We start from the raw sequence: 18,039 nt of genomic DNA, 5'->3' as shown, positions 1-18,039 counted from the left end.
CATCACTGGATCCAGGTGCGTTAAACCAGGAAGAAAACTAAAACATGGAGCATGCCGGCCCTCAGGGACCCACTTTGGGCTCCACTGTTGTAAAGAATAGAGTTGGTGTCAGGATCCCGGGTTGTTAGGTTGTTTTGTAGTTTGATTTGATTCTACTTTCATTAGTTTTAGGTTTATTCTGATAGTTTCTTCCTTGGTGTTAGATTTCTGCTCTCTCTCTCTCTCATAACGTTTTTTTGCCTTTTGTCCAGGCTCCCTGTTTCCCCCATAACCTTTTGAAAATGTCCATTCTTATATTTTCATTAAAATATTCATTGACTCTACGCCTCTGCTGCTCTGCATTTGGGTCCACTATCTACCAATTCACTTCGTTATAAGTGCAACATCTTTTTAGTTTAATTTTATGTATGATATGTAATATTTTGATTTACTAATTTCATTTAATTTGGAGGGTTTGGGAATCTCTTGGGAATATTGTCATATTTAAAATATATTTATTTTTTCTGGATTGACTAAAAGTATTTTTTGAAAGTGAACTTTTAGCAGGTATTAAACATACTTTGAATTCTCCTCAAATTTCTGATTTACTTTTTTGTTGTTGTTAAATGTCATTTTCTAATATGAATGTGTTGGGAACAGGGGTTTTGGTTCTTTGTGGGGATTTGCTGTTTGCCTACTGCTTCCCTCTTCGGCCACTAGATGGTGGTAGAGGCTGCTACACCTTGGAGGGCGTGCCTGCTGACTCAGGTCAGCACACCTGTGATTCATCACCTAATCATCCAGGAGTATATGAGGAGCAGGCTGCCAGCACTGAGTGTTTGCCAGTTATGGTACTCTGCGCCCCTCTGAGCTCGCTCTCTGTGTTTCTCTGAAATTACTTTTGGTAATTAATCCTTGTTGCCTCTCTCTCTCTCAGGTGTTTCCTTGTGACGCCTTGGAAATTCCCCTGTGAAGCCCGGGTCCTGACTTTCTGGATCTCTCCCCTCGTGACGCCGTGGATTGTTACTCACTGGTTGCCCGAGTTCCTTCCTGGCCTGTGCAGATCTTCAATAAACCATTCCTGGATTCTCAGCTGGCAGTCGGTTCGCTCCTCGCTCCTCCACACCTGAACTTACCTGTCCGCCCTCCACCGCAGCCTCTACATCTACCTGCAAAGAACTCACTCAGTCAAGATCTGACACTGGAACCCGGATCACTTCAAGGACACCCACAAAGAGACCAAACCACGGCATCGGCCCCTGGAGGAAGTCCATCTTCATCTCAAGTAAGATCAGTCTAATTCTTCCTGAATTTCCACTTTCCAATTACCTCAAACTCACCACTGCTCTTCAGAATACAGACGACCCTGGTTGCCAACCCCAAGGACAAGAACTATACAGTCTCACTTTTCCTCATTGTTAAAATAAACTTTATTTATCTGATCATCTTCTGTATGTGGGAAAAGAAACTAGGACCCATCATGACAAAATGTCATATTTTCAAAAAGGGTAAAAATCATAAGGGATTCCTTTTTAGGAGGCTAATATGCATTATTAAAATCTATCTTAGATTAAGCTTTTGAAATAAAATACAATTGTCTGTTTATAATTTAAAAAGACAATACAGACTGCAATCATCAATATTTAACCACACGTTAATATGTTTGCATAATTAAACCCATAATGTATAATTTTATGCATAGCACCAAAATAAATGAAGCTGTGGCAGAAACGGCTTCATTGCAATCAGACTATTTTACAGTTATGCATTTATAATACAGAATTTTATACTGTGCACTTATGTATATATGATTAGATCATGTATATATTTGTTCTCCACACAATCCTGGTTTTATCCTACAGAACCGCAACAAGCAGCGGGACATTAAAAAATGAGTGGAAAACTAGGTGAAGATTAAAACTATTTTAAAGATCACAAATTACAATAACTGGATCAAAATTCGCCTGACAATTAGTAATTTATTTCTGCCAATAGGTGGCGCAATTTCTTTGATTAAAACCTCCTAACCTCTGAAGTTTAATATACTTTAGATAAAACAAGTTAAAAATTGGAAAATTTAAGTTGTTTGAAACCTTTAAACAATTTAAGGAGATGCAGTAAGTAGTTAAATTTTGAAATGAAGTTCTAAGGAACTAGAGGCTCGAGCTTCACACAGTTTGGAAACAGTGACAACTTAGTTGTTCCTGCATTTACCGCAACAGAGAGGAAAGCGGAAAGGACTAAAGGTAATACGGCACAAACTGTTGGGAGGTAAATGACGCAACCTCTGCGTGGGGCCGGAGGATAATGAAAGTGGGACTGAAGATGTCGCGATTGTCCCTCCTGTGGGTGGAAATCCTCACGTGTGTGCGCACACAAAACATTCGGGACAGACGGAGCGGCTTCAGACGCTTCCGACTGAGCTGCTGGATGTAAGAGCGGACTGGACGCGTGGCGAGTCCGTTTCTCTGCTGTGCGCCGATTTGACAGATCATCAAGTGAAGGCGGTGTGACCGAGACGCACAGAGATGAACTTTTATCTGGCGCAGCATTTTACGCAGTGTTGGATCAGGCGCTGATTGATGACTGGAGAACGTTAGTCTGAGTTTCTGCTGCTCTTCGGCATGTTTGAGAATGTCTGAGTGAATTTCTGCAAGAGTCTGCTGGAGCAGCGGTTCATGATTCCCCGGAACTTGCAAACGTGTGAGCTGAATGTAGCTTTAATTTATTTCTGTGTGTAAATTAATTAACCCTATATCCTTATTTGAACTAAAGCTTGGAGGCAGAATGAGCTTATATAGTTTGGCGTTGTCATTGGTTGCGTGCGCTGTGTTCGTGCGCAGCAGCACTCTGAGCGCCACGGAGACTCCGAGCTCATCCCGGGAGTCGTGCGCCTCCTGCGGCCTCAGGACGCCGGATCAGTCGGAGCGGGTGAACATCGACTTCGTGGAGGCGGTGAAGCGGCACATCCTGAATCGTCTGCAGATGCGGGACAGGCCGAACATCACGCACCCCATCCCAAAAGCAGCCATGGTGACAGCGCTGCGGAGGCTGCACGCAGGCAAAGTGCGTGAGGACGGCCGGGTGGAGATTCCCAACTTTGACGGCCAGGCCGCGTTTAGCAACGACGTCCAGGCAGAAACCTCGGAGATCATCAGCTTTGCCGAGTCAGGTAATAATTCATTGCGCATGTCTGACTCGACCCCTACGTGAACCCCCTCACCTTTATTTCATGAAAGTCGTGCAACAGGGGAAGTAGTGACCCAACATCAATCCTAAAGGATTACATTTTATTTCCAAGGCTTAATCCTGTCTGGGTTATGGACACAATGGATAAGGCAGTCACAACAAGAGTTTAAAACGGCCATAAACTAATGAGATCGTGTGGAGTGATCATTTTCATCCTCTTATTACATCACAGCTCCCTCCTGTAAAGCCAGTGGCTGCTTCTAAATCCCCCTGTTTTAGTCTGATGAAAATCAAAATGAAATCAAACTAAAGCCAGGTCCTTAAATTACCTTGATGTGCTAAGCAGAAGATGCAAAACCTCTGAATTAAATTTCATCTCTGAAGTTCTGCTCCCACTCAGCAGTGCATGAATACTTCTTCACATAAACACCAAGTCCCTCAATTGGCCATTTTTCCATTCCTTTAAGGTGAATCTAACTAATTATCTGAAGTGCAAAAACTCTTGCTCAGTCCCAGGCACACATAAAATCTTCTGTTCCCCACGGATCCACTAATTGTCAGCCAGCTCTGGCAGAACAGTGTGTTTGACACAAACTATTAGTTTAAAGGAAAGAAAACTTGTAATTAAAGGCACCAACATGGACCCAGAGCCAGCTAATTTCCCTCTGGCCTGGCTGCTACAATTAGTCTGAATGAACTGTGAGCTCCTGCATTGCCAGTAGGAATGATCTGAATGCTTTCCTGACAGGAGAACAAAAGCCAGGCAATTATTCTAAGAGTGTGAAGTGTTCCTGCTGAACACATCGTGTCAGAGATGGAAGGAAAAAGTAGGCAAACAAAAGAATTTGCTTGGAATAATGCATGAGATATATGAGATCCAGCAGCGTTGTATTGGAGGGGCTGTGCTGATGGGGTAATATTGTGTGTGTGTGTGTGTGTGGGTGTGTGTGTGTGCGCGCAAATATTGCAGCATTGAAAAGAATGCTTTAGTCATTCTAAAGGTTTGTTGGCCTCCTTTGATTCTTCTTGTGTTTTCTTTCCCTGAGCCTTATTCTTCCTCACACCTTTGAGCCTTTGTGTGGCGTTGTACCATAAAACTGGCATGGGTCCCTTCTGCCTTAGACCCCACCTGCCTCATGGCCAGTTGGCTCAAATCCCTCCTCTCCTCCGATGCCATGCTGCTAGCCGGGGCACGGCCTGGTTCTGGGGTCTCCGCCATGCTCTGAGGCCAGGGTGCAGGCTTGCTTTTGGGCAAGGTTGGCTGAGGGGGCAGCTGTTTTGCCAACAGATGGACGTGGATAGGTGTTTCACTCGCTTTGTGTTCATATGGAGCTCAGAGGTCAGCTGCAGTCCTCCGCCTCCCCGCAGCACAGGCTGAACTGTGGCGTCTTTGTGACGTCTTTGCGGTTTGCAGTGGTTAGGGCTTTGCCAAAAGGCACTGGAGCAGGTGAGGTGAGTCGATGCCAATCTCCCTTTTTACCCTGCAATGCACCCATGTGTCTTTGCTGAGGGATTCGATGTCCCGTATTCACAGGAGCGGAGCGAGGAGCACAAGAGAGGGAAAGAGGTGAACGAGAGAGGTCAACAGAGAAGTTCAGCTCCAAACTTCTCCATTGCTCCTTTTAGCTCTTTGAACCCCGGGAAACATTCAGACTTAAGACTTCATTACAGGAGGTCATTACTGGTTCATCCAAAGGATCAGGCCTTATTCCAAGACAATTGTTGTCATGAGAAGATGTCACTCATGGCACACTTGGAACAGGCGCAGTCTGTGTCTCAGCGTCGCAGATTCAGTTCAGCTATTTTAAATTGTCTTTATATTCTTGTTTAAGTTTTAGTGTTTTCATTTCTGGAGAAGTGAGTTTCAGCCCTCAGAGACTTTTGGGTCTGAACAGTGAAGGGCAGAAAGTATTCCGGTCCGGTTATTTAGGTTTACTTGTTCTTGGTCCGTCTTCTCCACCTTCACCTGGTTGTTGCAGATGTTTCTGTTTCTGATTAATTGTTTTTTTCTTACATTTGATGGATTGAATTGGGTTGTAGCTGCAGTTCAATCTTTCTACATGACTGGGCTGTGTTGAATTGTTTCATTATTTATTTTTGGAAATAAGTTGGAGGTTTTTTGTCTTGTAAAGTGTCTTAAATTTGAATTTATTTAATAAGATGCAATGCATTTTGATCACTATGAGTAAATTAAACAGTCATGTAAATATGCCAGATTTAGCTGCAAGGGCTAATTTTCATGGTAAGGTAAAAACAGGAAACACTACTAACATGCATATGGACAAATAATTTACTATTATTAAAACAGATTGGTAATTCTAAGTTCAGATGTTACTTTAAAACACTAATGCAACATTGCTTCAAAGTCACTGTTGACATGATTTGCTAAAAATGTCCAGTAATGTGTTTTTAAAGACATTACTGGACTCTTTATGCCAAGAGTTTGATGCTCCGACTGAAAACGGGTTACAGTTAAGAAGCTTCTCTTAAATTAAAATTTCCAGTCCTCCCCACTAGCTGCTCTTGGAGGTTTATTTGATTTTATTCAAATAACATTTTTAAAAGGCAGTGGGGGTTTGCTATCTGAACAGACAAACATTTTGTCCCAAGTCAAAAAGCTAAAATATTCTTTTTTTATCCAGTTTTTAATGTCTGCTTATAAAGTTTAGTGGTTGAAATGTCGTTCCAGCTAGTCAAACAATAAGTTGGATGAGAATGAATTTTGGCATTTCAGTATTTTGAAGCTTCTACTGTCGGATTTTTCTAAAGTGACATGTTGAATTAATTTGAATTTTTAATTTGTTAACATGACTTCTAAATGAAAGTTGTGAATCTGGAACACTTTATACTTCTGTACTGGTGTTGCTGTTTGCCCAGAAACCCAGATGAGTGGATCTGATTCTTTGTATTTTCAATGGCTTTTAGAAGAATAAAGTGAATTCAGCTGAACTCTTTGTGGAGCAGGTATCTGGCAGCCATGCCTGGGCACTGGGGGATTTGAAGAGACGAAACTTAGGCTACGTTCTCCCTCCACAGTAGCTCTCAGCTCTGCTTCACCCTCAGCAAGGTGGTGCAGGTGGAGACACGCTGGAGCGGCTCCTTAGCATCCCAAGCCCACCCAGGTGTCCCTGATCATCACTGACAACTTCCTCTCCAGCGCAGGTCAGGTGAGGCGTGTTGGGGCCAGCACCTGGATGAAACAAGAACCGCATTAAAAAAAGAAAGATAAACCTGAAAGTTACTGGGAAGGGATTTGTTGACTTGTTTGTAATTAGCTGTGATTTTAATAGTTCTTGAGGACTTCAAATCAAAGGTGTATTAAAATTCATTAGGTTTAGTTTTTTTATCAGAAGCTGTTACAAAACGATTACACTATTTGAAATGACTTAATTGCTTCAGGCTGTGTGGAGAGTAAATTCTGTTTAGGTACAAAAACGGCATCCGTCCTCACTCCCTTCATATTACTGACTTGGTTTCGCTGCACAGCCCGTTTTTCTCAGCTCGGAGCTGTTGAGACACGTAAGGAGGCTCTGCGCTGAAAGAGGCAAGGTTACTTACTTGTACCCCTGAGGGGTGTTTACAATGTTTCCAGGCAAGAGCTGCTGTTCAGCTGACTCCTTTCTGTTAGCCATGTATTCACTTTGCTTTGTGCTACTCATCCCACAGGCCATAGTCCAGGCTGTTTGATATATATTGTTCCCTGCTTCCAGGATGGGTGTGTGTAAATATGCATGGATGGATGCAGATGTGTGTTTAAAGTAGTCCGGTCTCTCGCTGTGGAGCCTGAGAGAGGAGAGCTGGTCTGAACAGGTCTCTTTGTGAATGTAAAGCTGTGGTTTACAGGAGGAAGAGGCAGTTTAAAGAGGACGAGGGGCCCATCTTTGGTGGCCACCTGTTGACACTGACACACACTAATCAGTCAGCAAACAAAGTAATTTAACTGCTTTGAAAGGCGCTGCATGGGCACATTGTACCAAAACTCCTGAAATAGAAACCTTTCAAGTTACCTCAGGGTCATTTGGGAGACATCATTAAACAAGAAAAAGAGCCAAAACAGTGCTGAGTGTCACCTTTGAACACCCTGGATCTCTTCATTGTGCTGTTGCAGAAAGTAGCCAGTGTCATGTAAATGCCTCTTACTTTTGGCCTCATGGTGCTTTTTGCTGGAAAAGCCACGCGTTTGAATTCCTTGCTGCTGCGTGGCTGTCTCCTGGAGTCTCACGTACCGCGCAGGCCTGTCACTGTCCAGCGCTCTCACTGGAAGGATGCAGTGATGGGTGGGTTTTTAGCGAACTCAATGAACCCCCCACAGACTCTGACCATGTCCACCAACACCCCCCACTTGGCTCCCCTCTGATCTCCTCCCTCTCCTTTTTGGTCCTGTCAGGTTCACTGGAAGACTTGGAGCCAACTGGGCTTGATCCCAGAACCGGCCGGTCAGAACTGACCTATCAGAAGCTGCTGCAGAGGTCAGCTGATGCAGTGATAGAAAGTGAACAGAGAGAGCAAACCTTAAGGGACAAAGCAGTGGCCTTTATAAAGTCTTCTGTGTGTAAGTGTGTGTGTCTTTGTGAAAAGTCACAGAATAAAGCTTGGTTTAAATCATGTTTCACTGAAAACTAAACGGTTTCTTTGGCAGTTCATTGGGGAGTATGTGAGGATGTTAACTGCTACTTTATCATGTCGTATTTGAAAAATCTCTTTTGGTTCTGATGGAAAAGGCATCAGAACAACTTTTAGGAGCTTTGAATGTACAGAAAGCCTCCACATAAAAACTCCAGATGTTTGAGAGCTATCATTAATTTCCATGTTCCTTCGACACATAGCACTTTCCCAACCCTGGGTTCAATTCCCAGTGGATCAGTGGATCACCTACTGTACATGTGCAGGTTTTCTCTGGCCGCTCCAGTTTCCTGCACAAACATGGATGTTCGGTCAACATGTTGATGCTTCTCTGGACTGAGAACCTTGCCACTTGAGAGTGTGGTATTGTTTCAAACTGGCAAGCTGTCCAAGGTGTACTCCACACCTTTCAGCTGTTGAAAACTGGAGATGAGCATCAAGCAACCGAAGTTTCCCCTGAGGGTCGTGACCTTGTGTAGCAAGATATGGCTCCTGGCCACACTGCAAAGGAACAGCTTTAGGAAAGCAAATACAACTTTGTCTTTAACTCTAAATGTAAATTCAGTGAAACATCTGATGGATGTTTGGGACAAGCTGCAGTCCAGTGCCTAAAGAATCACTTTGCTGACCGAAGGAGTCTGCAGTGAGTACCAGGATGAAGCGTAGTGTGAGGGTAGGGTAAGTCGTAACCAGAGGTGGGTAGAGCAACTAAATAATGTACTCAAGGTAAGGTGGTACTACGTTATCATTTTTGTCAAGTAAAAGTAAAAATGAGTCATCCAAGGAATGACTTGAATGTGATATAGAACTGTGAACAAAGCTGACTTCAGTTCTCAGTAACTGAGCAATACTTTTTACTGCGATTTAATTTCTGAAATGATCCTAACATTCTAAAAAATTGTGCAGGTTCTGTTTAGAATAAACATTTTAATATGTAAAAGTAAATCACTTAGTTGCAGAATCACTGATTTCTAAAACTCTGTTTTCCAGAATGTAAACATTTTAAACCAATACTTACAGCAAAGTACTTCCAGTGACAATATGTCCAGTTCACTGCATGTTGGCCTCCAAATGGCTCAGCAGGTAGAAACTAACAATCAACATGTGATGGTTTGTTTCTGGTGTAAACTGTTTGTTACAGCCAGAAATTGTACTTGATTTAAATAAGTGAGAATAATCTAAAATAAAATCAGACTTAAAAAGCGCTTCTCTGGACACTCGGATGGTTTTAAAGAAATCAATCGTTCCAGTTGAGGCAAACACTCTGATGGTGGAGAGCTACTGGACAGTAGCCACAGCTGCCCTGGGGCAGTCTGACACAGGCCAGGGTGCCATGCACAGACGCCCCCTGCTGGGCCCTCTGACCACAACAGGCGAGGCGTGGAATGTCTTTCCCAAGGACACAACAAAGGCAGATAGAGTGGGAATCGAACCAACGACCTACCGATTACAGGATGAACTCCCAACATCTTCCTCAAAAATGACTCCAGTTAGGGTTAGAGGTTTAATGGAGTAAAACTATATATATATATATATATATATATATATACATATATATATATATATATATATATATATATATATATATATATATTATGTATTGACAACAGGGAACGGAGGTTGAGGTGCCAGAGATTCCATCATGGCAGGACAAGCCCCTACATGGGATGTACCACCAGCAAATAACCCAAGTGGCTGATATCAGTAAATCCTACCAATGGCTGGAAAAAGCTGGACTCAAGGACAGCACAGAGGCCCTCATCCTGGCCGCCCAGGAACAGGCCCTAAACACCAGAGCAATAGAGGCCCAGATATACCACACCAGACAAGACCCAAGGTGTAGGTTGTGCAAGGAGGCCCCTGAGACAGTCCAGCACATAACAGCAGGGTGCAAGATACTGGCAGGGAAAGCGTACATGGAACGACATAACCAAGTTGCAGGCATAGTGTACAGAAACATCTGTGCAGAATATGGACTGGAAACCCCGAGATCAAAGTGGGAAACACCCCCAAAGGTGGCGGAGAACGCCAGAGCTAAGATCCTGTGGGGCTTCCAGATCCAGACAGACAAAATGGTAATGGCGAACCAACCAGACATTGTCGTAGTGGATAAACAACAGAGGAAAGCCGTTGTGATAGATGTAGCAATACCAAGCGACTGCAACATCAGGAAAAAGGAGCACGAGAAACTAGAGAAATACCAGGGCCTCAGGGAGGAACTGGAGAGGGCCTGGAAGGTGAAGACCACAGTGGTGCCTGTGGTCATCGGGGCCCTCGGGGCAGTCACCCCCAAACTGGACCAATGGCTACAACAGATCCCAGGAACAACATCAGACATCTCAGTCCAGAAATGTGCAGTCCTTGGCACAGCCAAGATACTGGGCAGAACCCTCAAGCTCCCAGGCCTCTGGTAGAGGACCCGAGCTCAGAGGATAAGAACCACCCGCGGTGGGTGAGAAGGGAATTTTTAAAGTTACTTAAATAAATGTAACTAGTTACTTTCCACCTCTGGTCATAATGTCATATTTTGCTGAGTCACATTCAACAGTAAACTAAACCTCATCCATAACTAAACGTCACTGTGTCTGAAAGGAAAGATCCAAAGATCCAAAAGCTGTGGATTATATAAGTGGTTTTGAGTTGCTGTGGCAAATCACAGCCGCTGCACTTTCTGAACGTTCAATAAACGACAAACTGGGACTGATTTCCTCATTATACGTCACAACAAGCATTGAGAAGGACAAATATATTTCATTAAGTAACAAACAAATGGCCTCTACCGTGATAATTCTATGAAATTAAATGAATTGTCTATTATTTACAAGAATATTAGTTTTTTGTTCTCTGGCGTCTCGCTTTGAGCTCAGAGTCTGAAAGGCTTTTCCTCTTTCAAACATGCTGTTTATTTTTGTCTCTTATTTAGTGGAAATATTGATGTTGATGAGATTTTCTCCAAAATAATAACCTTTTTCAACCTTTCTAGCTCCGCTGCTGAAAATGAGGAGCAACATGAAATCAAATCCAGTCCAACATCTGAGCTGATTCCTCTGGATCCTGTTGGAGGAAAAATATCTCAACTTCACAAGATGTGCTTTAACCTAACAGAGCTCTGTGGTTCCTGCTGTCAGTCTGAACTTTCTCATATTGAGGTCAAAGTTCAGATCTACCATAACTGACTGACCTGCTGCCTCAGGTTTGCAACCAGCTTGTGACAGAGAAACCAGTAACCTGCTCCCAGTGTCAGAATCTCACTGAGGAGGAAACAGCATCAGGTTTTTTATCCCTTTATTATTTCTGCTATAACTGATGGATATTTGCATATAAAATCAGTCGATAAAATTCATCCTTAATTTCTTCTTAGATCAGTGTTCCTCAACCGTTTTTGGACCAGCGCCCCCCACCAAAGAATTTGTAGGCTACTTTGCACTGAATATTATTTTCTTATTAATATTACTATCACTATTATAGATGTTTTGATTTTTATGCTTGTTTTTGTATTTATCATCAAAAATATTTCCCCAGAGAACAAAAAACCACATGAACAGAAATTATTTCTACAGGCATCTAAAAAAAATGCAATGAATGAACATTCAATTTAAAGTCGTAGGCCTACCAGCAGCCAATCAGTGGAAAAAATGTTCTGAGCAATTTTCTGATGTTAGTTGCTAAATGTTGCACAAAATGACCAGATAAAAGATGTTCAACAAAACCAGTTTAAACTTTGATCTATTTGCAAAATGACAGGAGTCGTAACATGAATAGATATTAATCATAATTCTTCTTCCCTTCAGTGTTTCTGGTTCTGATACTGCAGCTCTGTGCTGCCTTCAGGAGAACGGGAAATCAGAGTATCATTCATAAAATGTCACCCACACGGCATTTACTGTGCAGAGCTTTCAGTGGAAAAACAAAAGTTCCAGATCATTTTAATGCCATACAAATATGAGACAGAAACATGGATTATAGTTTTATATAGACCGTCTATTGATTTATAGATTAATAATCTATAAATCAATGTCTATTGATTTATAGATTAATAGTTTTACTGGACAGAAATGACAAGGAACAAAGCTGGTTCTAAATCCAGTCCTAATGAGTCAGATTGAGAGTATCATGGAGTCATCAGCATCATGACATTAAAACTGACATGAAAAGTAATATTGAAGAAATAAATATATCAAATCTAATTAAAAAACAAATAAATGATAAGTTCTTTACTGTTATCGTCTATAAGACATATTTCTACTTAGTAGTAGATGTGGTTCCAACAAACTCATGGCACTTCAACAATATTATTTGACCTTTTATTTGAAAACAGTCTCTGTTTGTTCTTGCCATACAGTCCTCTGTATTAATTATTGCTCAAAAGGTCTTGCCATAGAAGTTCATTTAGTTTCTTAGTTTATTCTTGCATTTTGTTCTTCAGCCATTTCCATTTCGTTTTCTTTGATTAGTTTTATCCTCTCTTGGTTTATTGTTATGTTCTCTTTAGTTTCTTATTAGTTTTATTTTATTGTTTATTGACGCTCATCACCAGTAATCTTCACTCATCACCTGCTGCGCCGCCTCATCATCATGTGTTGATTCGCCACTCATATTGATTTTTCACTGTTCAGCCTCAGATTCTCGGTTTTCATTCCCTGATTTCATCTAGTTTGTCGGTTTTCTGGTTTATGAGTTTTGCACAGGGTGAGCGTTGTTTTTTGTTTGTTTGCTTGTTGTTTTTTTTATCCCATATGGCGCGGAGCGGTCGGGAAGACGGGACTGACGTTTCAGTCAGTCTGCTTTTTAAAACAACGGAAAAAATTTTAATATTCTAATGATTGCAATTCGAAAGTGCTTTGGTGTCGTTTCATACCAAACTGCTTACAGCGCCGATGTTAACTCTATAAAATAAACGCTGTCTATCGTGGAATCACCCATGGAGGGGTTTCTTTATTTAAATTGGTTCATTTTTCAGAGGGAGGGTGTCGTGATTTTATTAGGTTTATAAAAGCGAGATTCTGTTGTCCTTCCATGAAGCACCAGACAGAAAATAAAACATTTTTATTATAAGTTGCTGCTTTGACATGATCACAGCACTGCCAAAACATATGTACAAAAATCCTCAATAAAGCATCAAATATTTGAAAATCAGACACCAGACAAGTAAATCACAGCATCGTCAGCCGGTGTGACGCTGAACTGATGGTGAAGCTACATTAGCAGGAGAAGCTAACAGACACTGAAGAGAAGAAGAGCTGCCATGGATAAGCTGCATGTTTTAATGTTACACAATGCAGTTTTAGCAAGTTGCTCAAAGTCTGAACTGGTATTGTGCATTTAAGAAGTAAAGTTTACCTTTGAGCAAACGCCCCAAAGGAATCTCAGCGCCCCCTGCTGTCCTCTGAACGCCCCCTGGGGGGCGGTACCGCCTGTTGAGAAACGCTATCTTAGATGAAAGGCAGATTTATTTTGTTCTTTGTTTCTTTTGCCTTTTTATATTGATATTGTTTAAATACAAGGGTTTTCTTCATGATTTCTTTGGGGGGGACAATTCTAGACTTCTTCTGGGATTTACGCCCCTGGTTAGCAGTGCAAGTCAAAAATGTTCATCTTTACGTTTTCTGCACTTGCACAAAAGACATGTTCAAAAGTAGAATAGCATTATATTTTTACAGCAATAACTGCTATTATGCCAAAAAAACATCTGTGGTGGTAATTCAGACCCAGATAGAACAACATGATGGAAACAAAGTCGGGCAGAAACATTGAATCTACGTTGAAACGGAATTGAAACAGAATTGAAAGTGGTCAGTGACTCACATGTTGAATCAATGTTTCAACCATAACTGACACCATATCAATGTTGATTCAACTATCATTTGACTGTGGATCCATATTGAAACATTTGGGTTGATTTTATATTGAATCAATATTGATTCATGTACATGTTATATTAAATTAAATATTAAATAGTGTACTGCTTAAAGAACAGACACAAAGTGGACGGTTCCCCATGTACACTTAGTTAAATTAATAAAGACACGCTAATGAATATTCATTGATATTTATCTTAATGTTAGATGACATATACAATTACATTTACCCATCAAGCTGCAGCATTGTGTAGCATTTATGATGCTGCACTCATTGAAATGAGGGAATCCATCATTCCATCATTCAACGTTGAATTACCATCATGTAATTTATTCTGATCATTTCAGCTGCATTGTTTACGCAGAGACGAAGTGCTGGGCAAACTTCCACTGCTCAAATGTCGCGCTGCTGGTGGGGCTGAACTTTAGCTCGTTGCTTTAGTGTTTTACTAATTCTGAACCAGTTTTATTCACTTTTCTCCCACTATATATTTTTCTGATTAAATTATAAAACTCAAATTTACTTCCGATTTTGTAAACTTTCTATTGAATAAATTTTAACACCTTTGTTGAAGTTTAGGTTATTAACTTAAAAATATTCAATTAAATAAATGTTTATATTGCTCTTATTTTGAAGTGAAGACTGATTTTGAAGTATTTCCATTTCCTCTACTTATTCTTTTTTTTCCTCAGCAATTTCATATGTTTTTTTGTTCCTGTATTTTTATTGTTTAAAGAAACAGACAAGATACAAACATAAATACAATATCCAAGCGCGTGACTGGATATGTAAATTGTAATGTGTTGGGAATCAATAATTCTGTTTTCCTCCATATTTTTTAGCTATTTTCATGCTCGTATACACACACACACACACACACACACACACACACACACGGAGCACACCCCCTTAAAGCTGAGCTTGATGGAAATGACACGTTAGGGAACGCCCTCCTTCAGGCGTGGCTTAGATAGAGACCAGCAAAGAGAATTACAAACTGTTGTTAGGAGCCATTTTGCTCTGTTAGCCCATAAGGATAACATGAACAAATGGAGCAGCTGGATTTCAGTCGTACTAATGGAACTCATGAATTCAACTCACTGACTCTTCTTCTACCTCAGACATAATAGAGAACCGATCATTCTGGACAAATGTCAAAATTAAAGAGAATAGATTAGAATTGATTTACTTTATAAGCACAATTCTTGTGTGTTTTGTCAAATTCAAGAATAGTAAAACTTTATTACAGGATAAAAAACCTGCAAGAATATGAGAAACTGGTGCTCCAGGGTTGCAGTATTTCAAGGGCAGATGTAATTTCAATCCAAACTTGATTTTAGGGACTATGTAAATTGAAGATAAAAACTGGAAATTTATTTTTGTCTTATCCACACATTTTGTTTTTCTCAGCATCTGTTCAGTGATTGGATGGGGTCAAAGGTCATCTGGTGACATCGTAATGTAGAGCTGTGTATCGTGTGTTGTCATGGTAACTGATCTTATTTCCTGCTGTGGCTGTACTCAGTGGGAGCATATAGATATTGAATGAGGGAAGTCCTAAGATGGAGCCATGGGGAACCCCACATGTGACCTCTGACCTCTTGACGAGATGTTCCCTATAAGAAATCCCAGTTCTTCATTTCAGATTTGAACTAGGTCACATTTCTTCATTGTAAATAATACAGCCTTATGTGTTAAAGTGATTGAAACATTTTTTCACTGATCAAAGTTTGCCATAAGCTTCAGAAATATTCTTATAACAATCCCAAAACAGGTACTTCTCACGTTTTCCACATATGTGCTGCAGATGGCATTTATTACCCAGAATGCATCGCTGTAGAATTACAGGCAGTCTGTGTACAGTGAGCAGTAAATCATCTACTAAATGTTATTATTATTTTACTTTTCTGACAGATTTTTCAGGTTATGGATGAATATGTTCATCTTTATCTACATCCATGTGTAGATAAGGGACTGAGTTTTGTTTTTTCTGTTTCCACCAGATGAAGAAACAAACGCTAAAACCCGTCTGCACTTCCTCATCTCCAACGAGGGCCACCAGAACCTGCATGTGTCCCAGGCCAACCTATGGCTGTATCTCCGTCTGCTGCCTGCTGGACCCGAGAAGGGCCTCCGGAGGAAGGTCACCATCAAAATCCACTACCAGGAGGCTGGAGCCGCAGAGGGGAACGAGGCAACGGGCCGCTGGGTTCTGGTGGAGAAGCGTGTGGACCTGAAGCGCAGCGGCTGGCACACGTTTCCCCTCTCGGAGGCGGTGCGGGCTGTGTTTGGGAAGGGCAGCCGGAGACAGGACCTGGAGGTGCACTGCGAGGGCTGCGAGACGGCCGGAGTGGCTCCGGTGCTGGTGGACCCGGGCGACCCGTCCCACCGGCCCTTCCTGGTGGTGCGTGCGCGTCAGATGGACGGAAAGCACCGCATTCGGAAGCGGGGCCTGGAATGCGACGGCACCAGCGGGGGGTTATGTTGCCGGCAGCAGTTTTACATCGACTTCCGCCTCATCGGCTGGAACGACTGGATCATTGCTCCGGCTGGTTACTATGGTAACTACTGTGAGGGAAGCTGCCCCGCCTACATGGCAGGCGTCCCTGGCTCAGCTTCATCGTTCCACACAGCAGTCGTTAACCAGTACCGCATGAGAGGCATGAGTCCGGGCTCGGTGAACTCCTGCTGCATCCCCACCAAGCTCAGCACCATGTCCATGCTCTACTTTGATGACGAGTACAACATCGTGAAGCGCGACGTTCCCAACATGATCGTGGAGGAGTGCGGCTGCGCCTGAGTCTGCCCAGCAGATTCTGTGCATGCAGGACTTTTCTGTGCAGAACATCATCTCCATGTATCCATATCTACTGAGAGCACATTCACACAGAGCTGGTCTAATCCAGAAAACACGACGTAGATGTTGTGTCCACATGAGTGTGACGGGACGAAAGAGCGTGTCTTTTTCTGACTTAATGAAACACCTGCGTTCAGTGATGGGGTGACAAGCAAATTATTTTCACCAAATCACATCTTGCTCTAGTTTGCCATTTCTAGTCAAACCTAATGGCCCATTATCTCCTCTGAATGAAGTTTTTTAAAGCGCTTAAAGACAAAGACAGGATCAACCAGTGGAAATACTGCTGTCAGACTTTCTCCAACCCTCTTAAGTACTTAAAGCACAAAAGAAACTTGTTTTCTTAAAGCACTGTCAGTTCATCACCTTATACAATTCAGAACGCCAGCACTTCTCCACTATGCAGACAGATGCAGCCTGACTGTCCTTTCTAGTGGAATTAGATAGCAGCGCTTAATGCTGGAGGGCCAGTCACAGGTTGGGATGCCGAGCCGCTGCTCAGCTTTGACGTAACATCACTTCTGGTGAAGGGACATCCGGACGAAGAAAACATCTCAGAGGTGCACTTTGCCCGATCTCCCTCCCTGGGGCTTGACAGAAGACAGCCTGCAGACTCAAAGACTAGTTTCCGCCAAACAGGTCACCACAGTGCAGTGCAGCACTTGCAGGAACTGAAATGCACACCCTGAATAGCACTTGTATAAAAATGCCTTCCTGGGTCCGGAGTGTCCTGACAGATTGATGAACAAGTGCCACATGAGCTATGCAATGTGTAGAACTCCATAAAATCCATAATCAATTTGCTCCATTAGACTGAACTCTGCATCTTCTTTCTATCCTTCACTCATTTCTTTACTCCTAAACTGTTTAAAAATACTTGAAACGTGATCTTTCGCTTGCTTTCCAAAGCGAATGATTGTTGTGATGTTTGCACTGAGACGTTGCGGAATTAACGAAACAGAAACTGCCATTGAAAAGTTATTTTTATATAGTTAAATTGAAATAAGTTTCAGATGTATTTTACAAAATAAATGAAACCAAAGACGCCAAGATTCCAGCTGTTTCACTGAAACTATGAGGCCGTTAGTGGCAGTTCAATAAGTAGAGAAAGGGCCTATCATTGCATCAGGGTATGAGAGACAGATGACAGATTTTCATTTTTCCAGCTCTTTTTTCCATTCTTTTTTGTACAATAAACATCATTTCACTGTTCCTCTTAATTATATATATTTTTTCTATTTAATAAAAGTTATTTTTAGTTCATTTTGAATCATTCAGTCAAATAAATGTGTTCAGTACAGTTTATGTAATATAAATGTTTTCTTAAATATTTTAAAATATGAAAAGAATGGTGTCTTGTGTTTTTGTCCTTCTGACTTTTCCTTGCAGGCGTTTTGGGACGATACCCACCTAAAAACAAGGCGGGGTTCAAATCCCTGCCAGGAAAACAAGCAACACATTTCAGTCTCTGCCTGCACTGGTCCAGACATAAAACATCTCCAATCTGTCAGTTTGGTATGTTGTGATACCAT

General features: G+C 41.8%; 1 protein-coding gene across 2 annotated transcripts; it reads left to right on the top strand.

The window, feature by feature from the left end:
* The first annotated feature begins 727 nt into the window (after positions 1-727).
* LOC102218062 (inhibin beta B chain) lies at positions 728-17,824 on the top strand. Of its 2 annotated transcripts, XM_023337620.1 has the most exons (3): positions 728-830; positions 917-3,151; positions 15,654-17,824. In XM_023337620.1, the coding sequence occupies exons 2-3, from the start codon at positions 2,767-2,769 to the stop codon at positions 16,448-16,450; spliced, it is 1,182 nt and encodes a 393-aa protein (XP_023193388.1). In that variant the 5' UTR covers positions 728-830; positions 917-2,766; the 3' UTR covers positions 16,451-17,824. The 2 variants fall into 2 exon arrangements, with proteins under 2 accessions (XP_023193388.1, XP_005814641.1); XM_005814584.2 differs by lacking the exon at positions 728-830 and having other exon boundaries at positions 835-3,151.
* The last annotated feature ends 215 nt before the right edge of the window (positions 17,825-18,039 follow it).

Source organism: Xiphophorus maculatus, chromosome 7 (genome assembly GCF_002775205.1).
Source record: "Xiphophorus maculatus strain JP 163 A chromosome 7, X_maculatus-5.0-male, whole genome shotgun sequence".
NCBI classification, from domain to species: Eukaryota; Metazoa; Chordata; class Actinopteri; order Cyprinodontiformes; family Poeciliidae; genus Xiphophorus; species Xiphophorus maculatus.
Note: the sequence above shows the minus strand (reverse complement) of the source record. Positions and strands in the feature narration are given on the sequence as shown.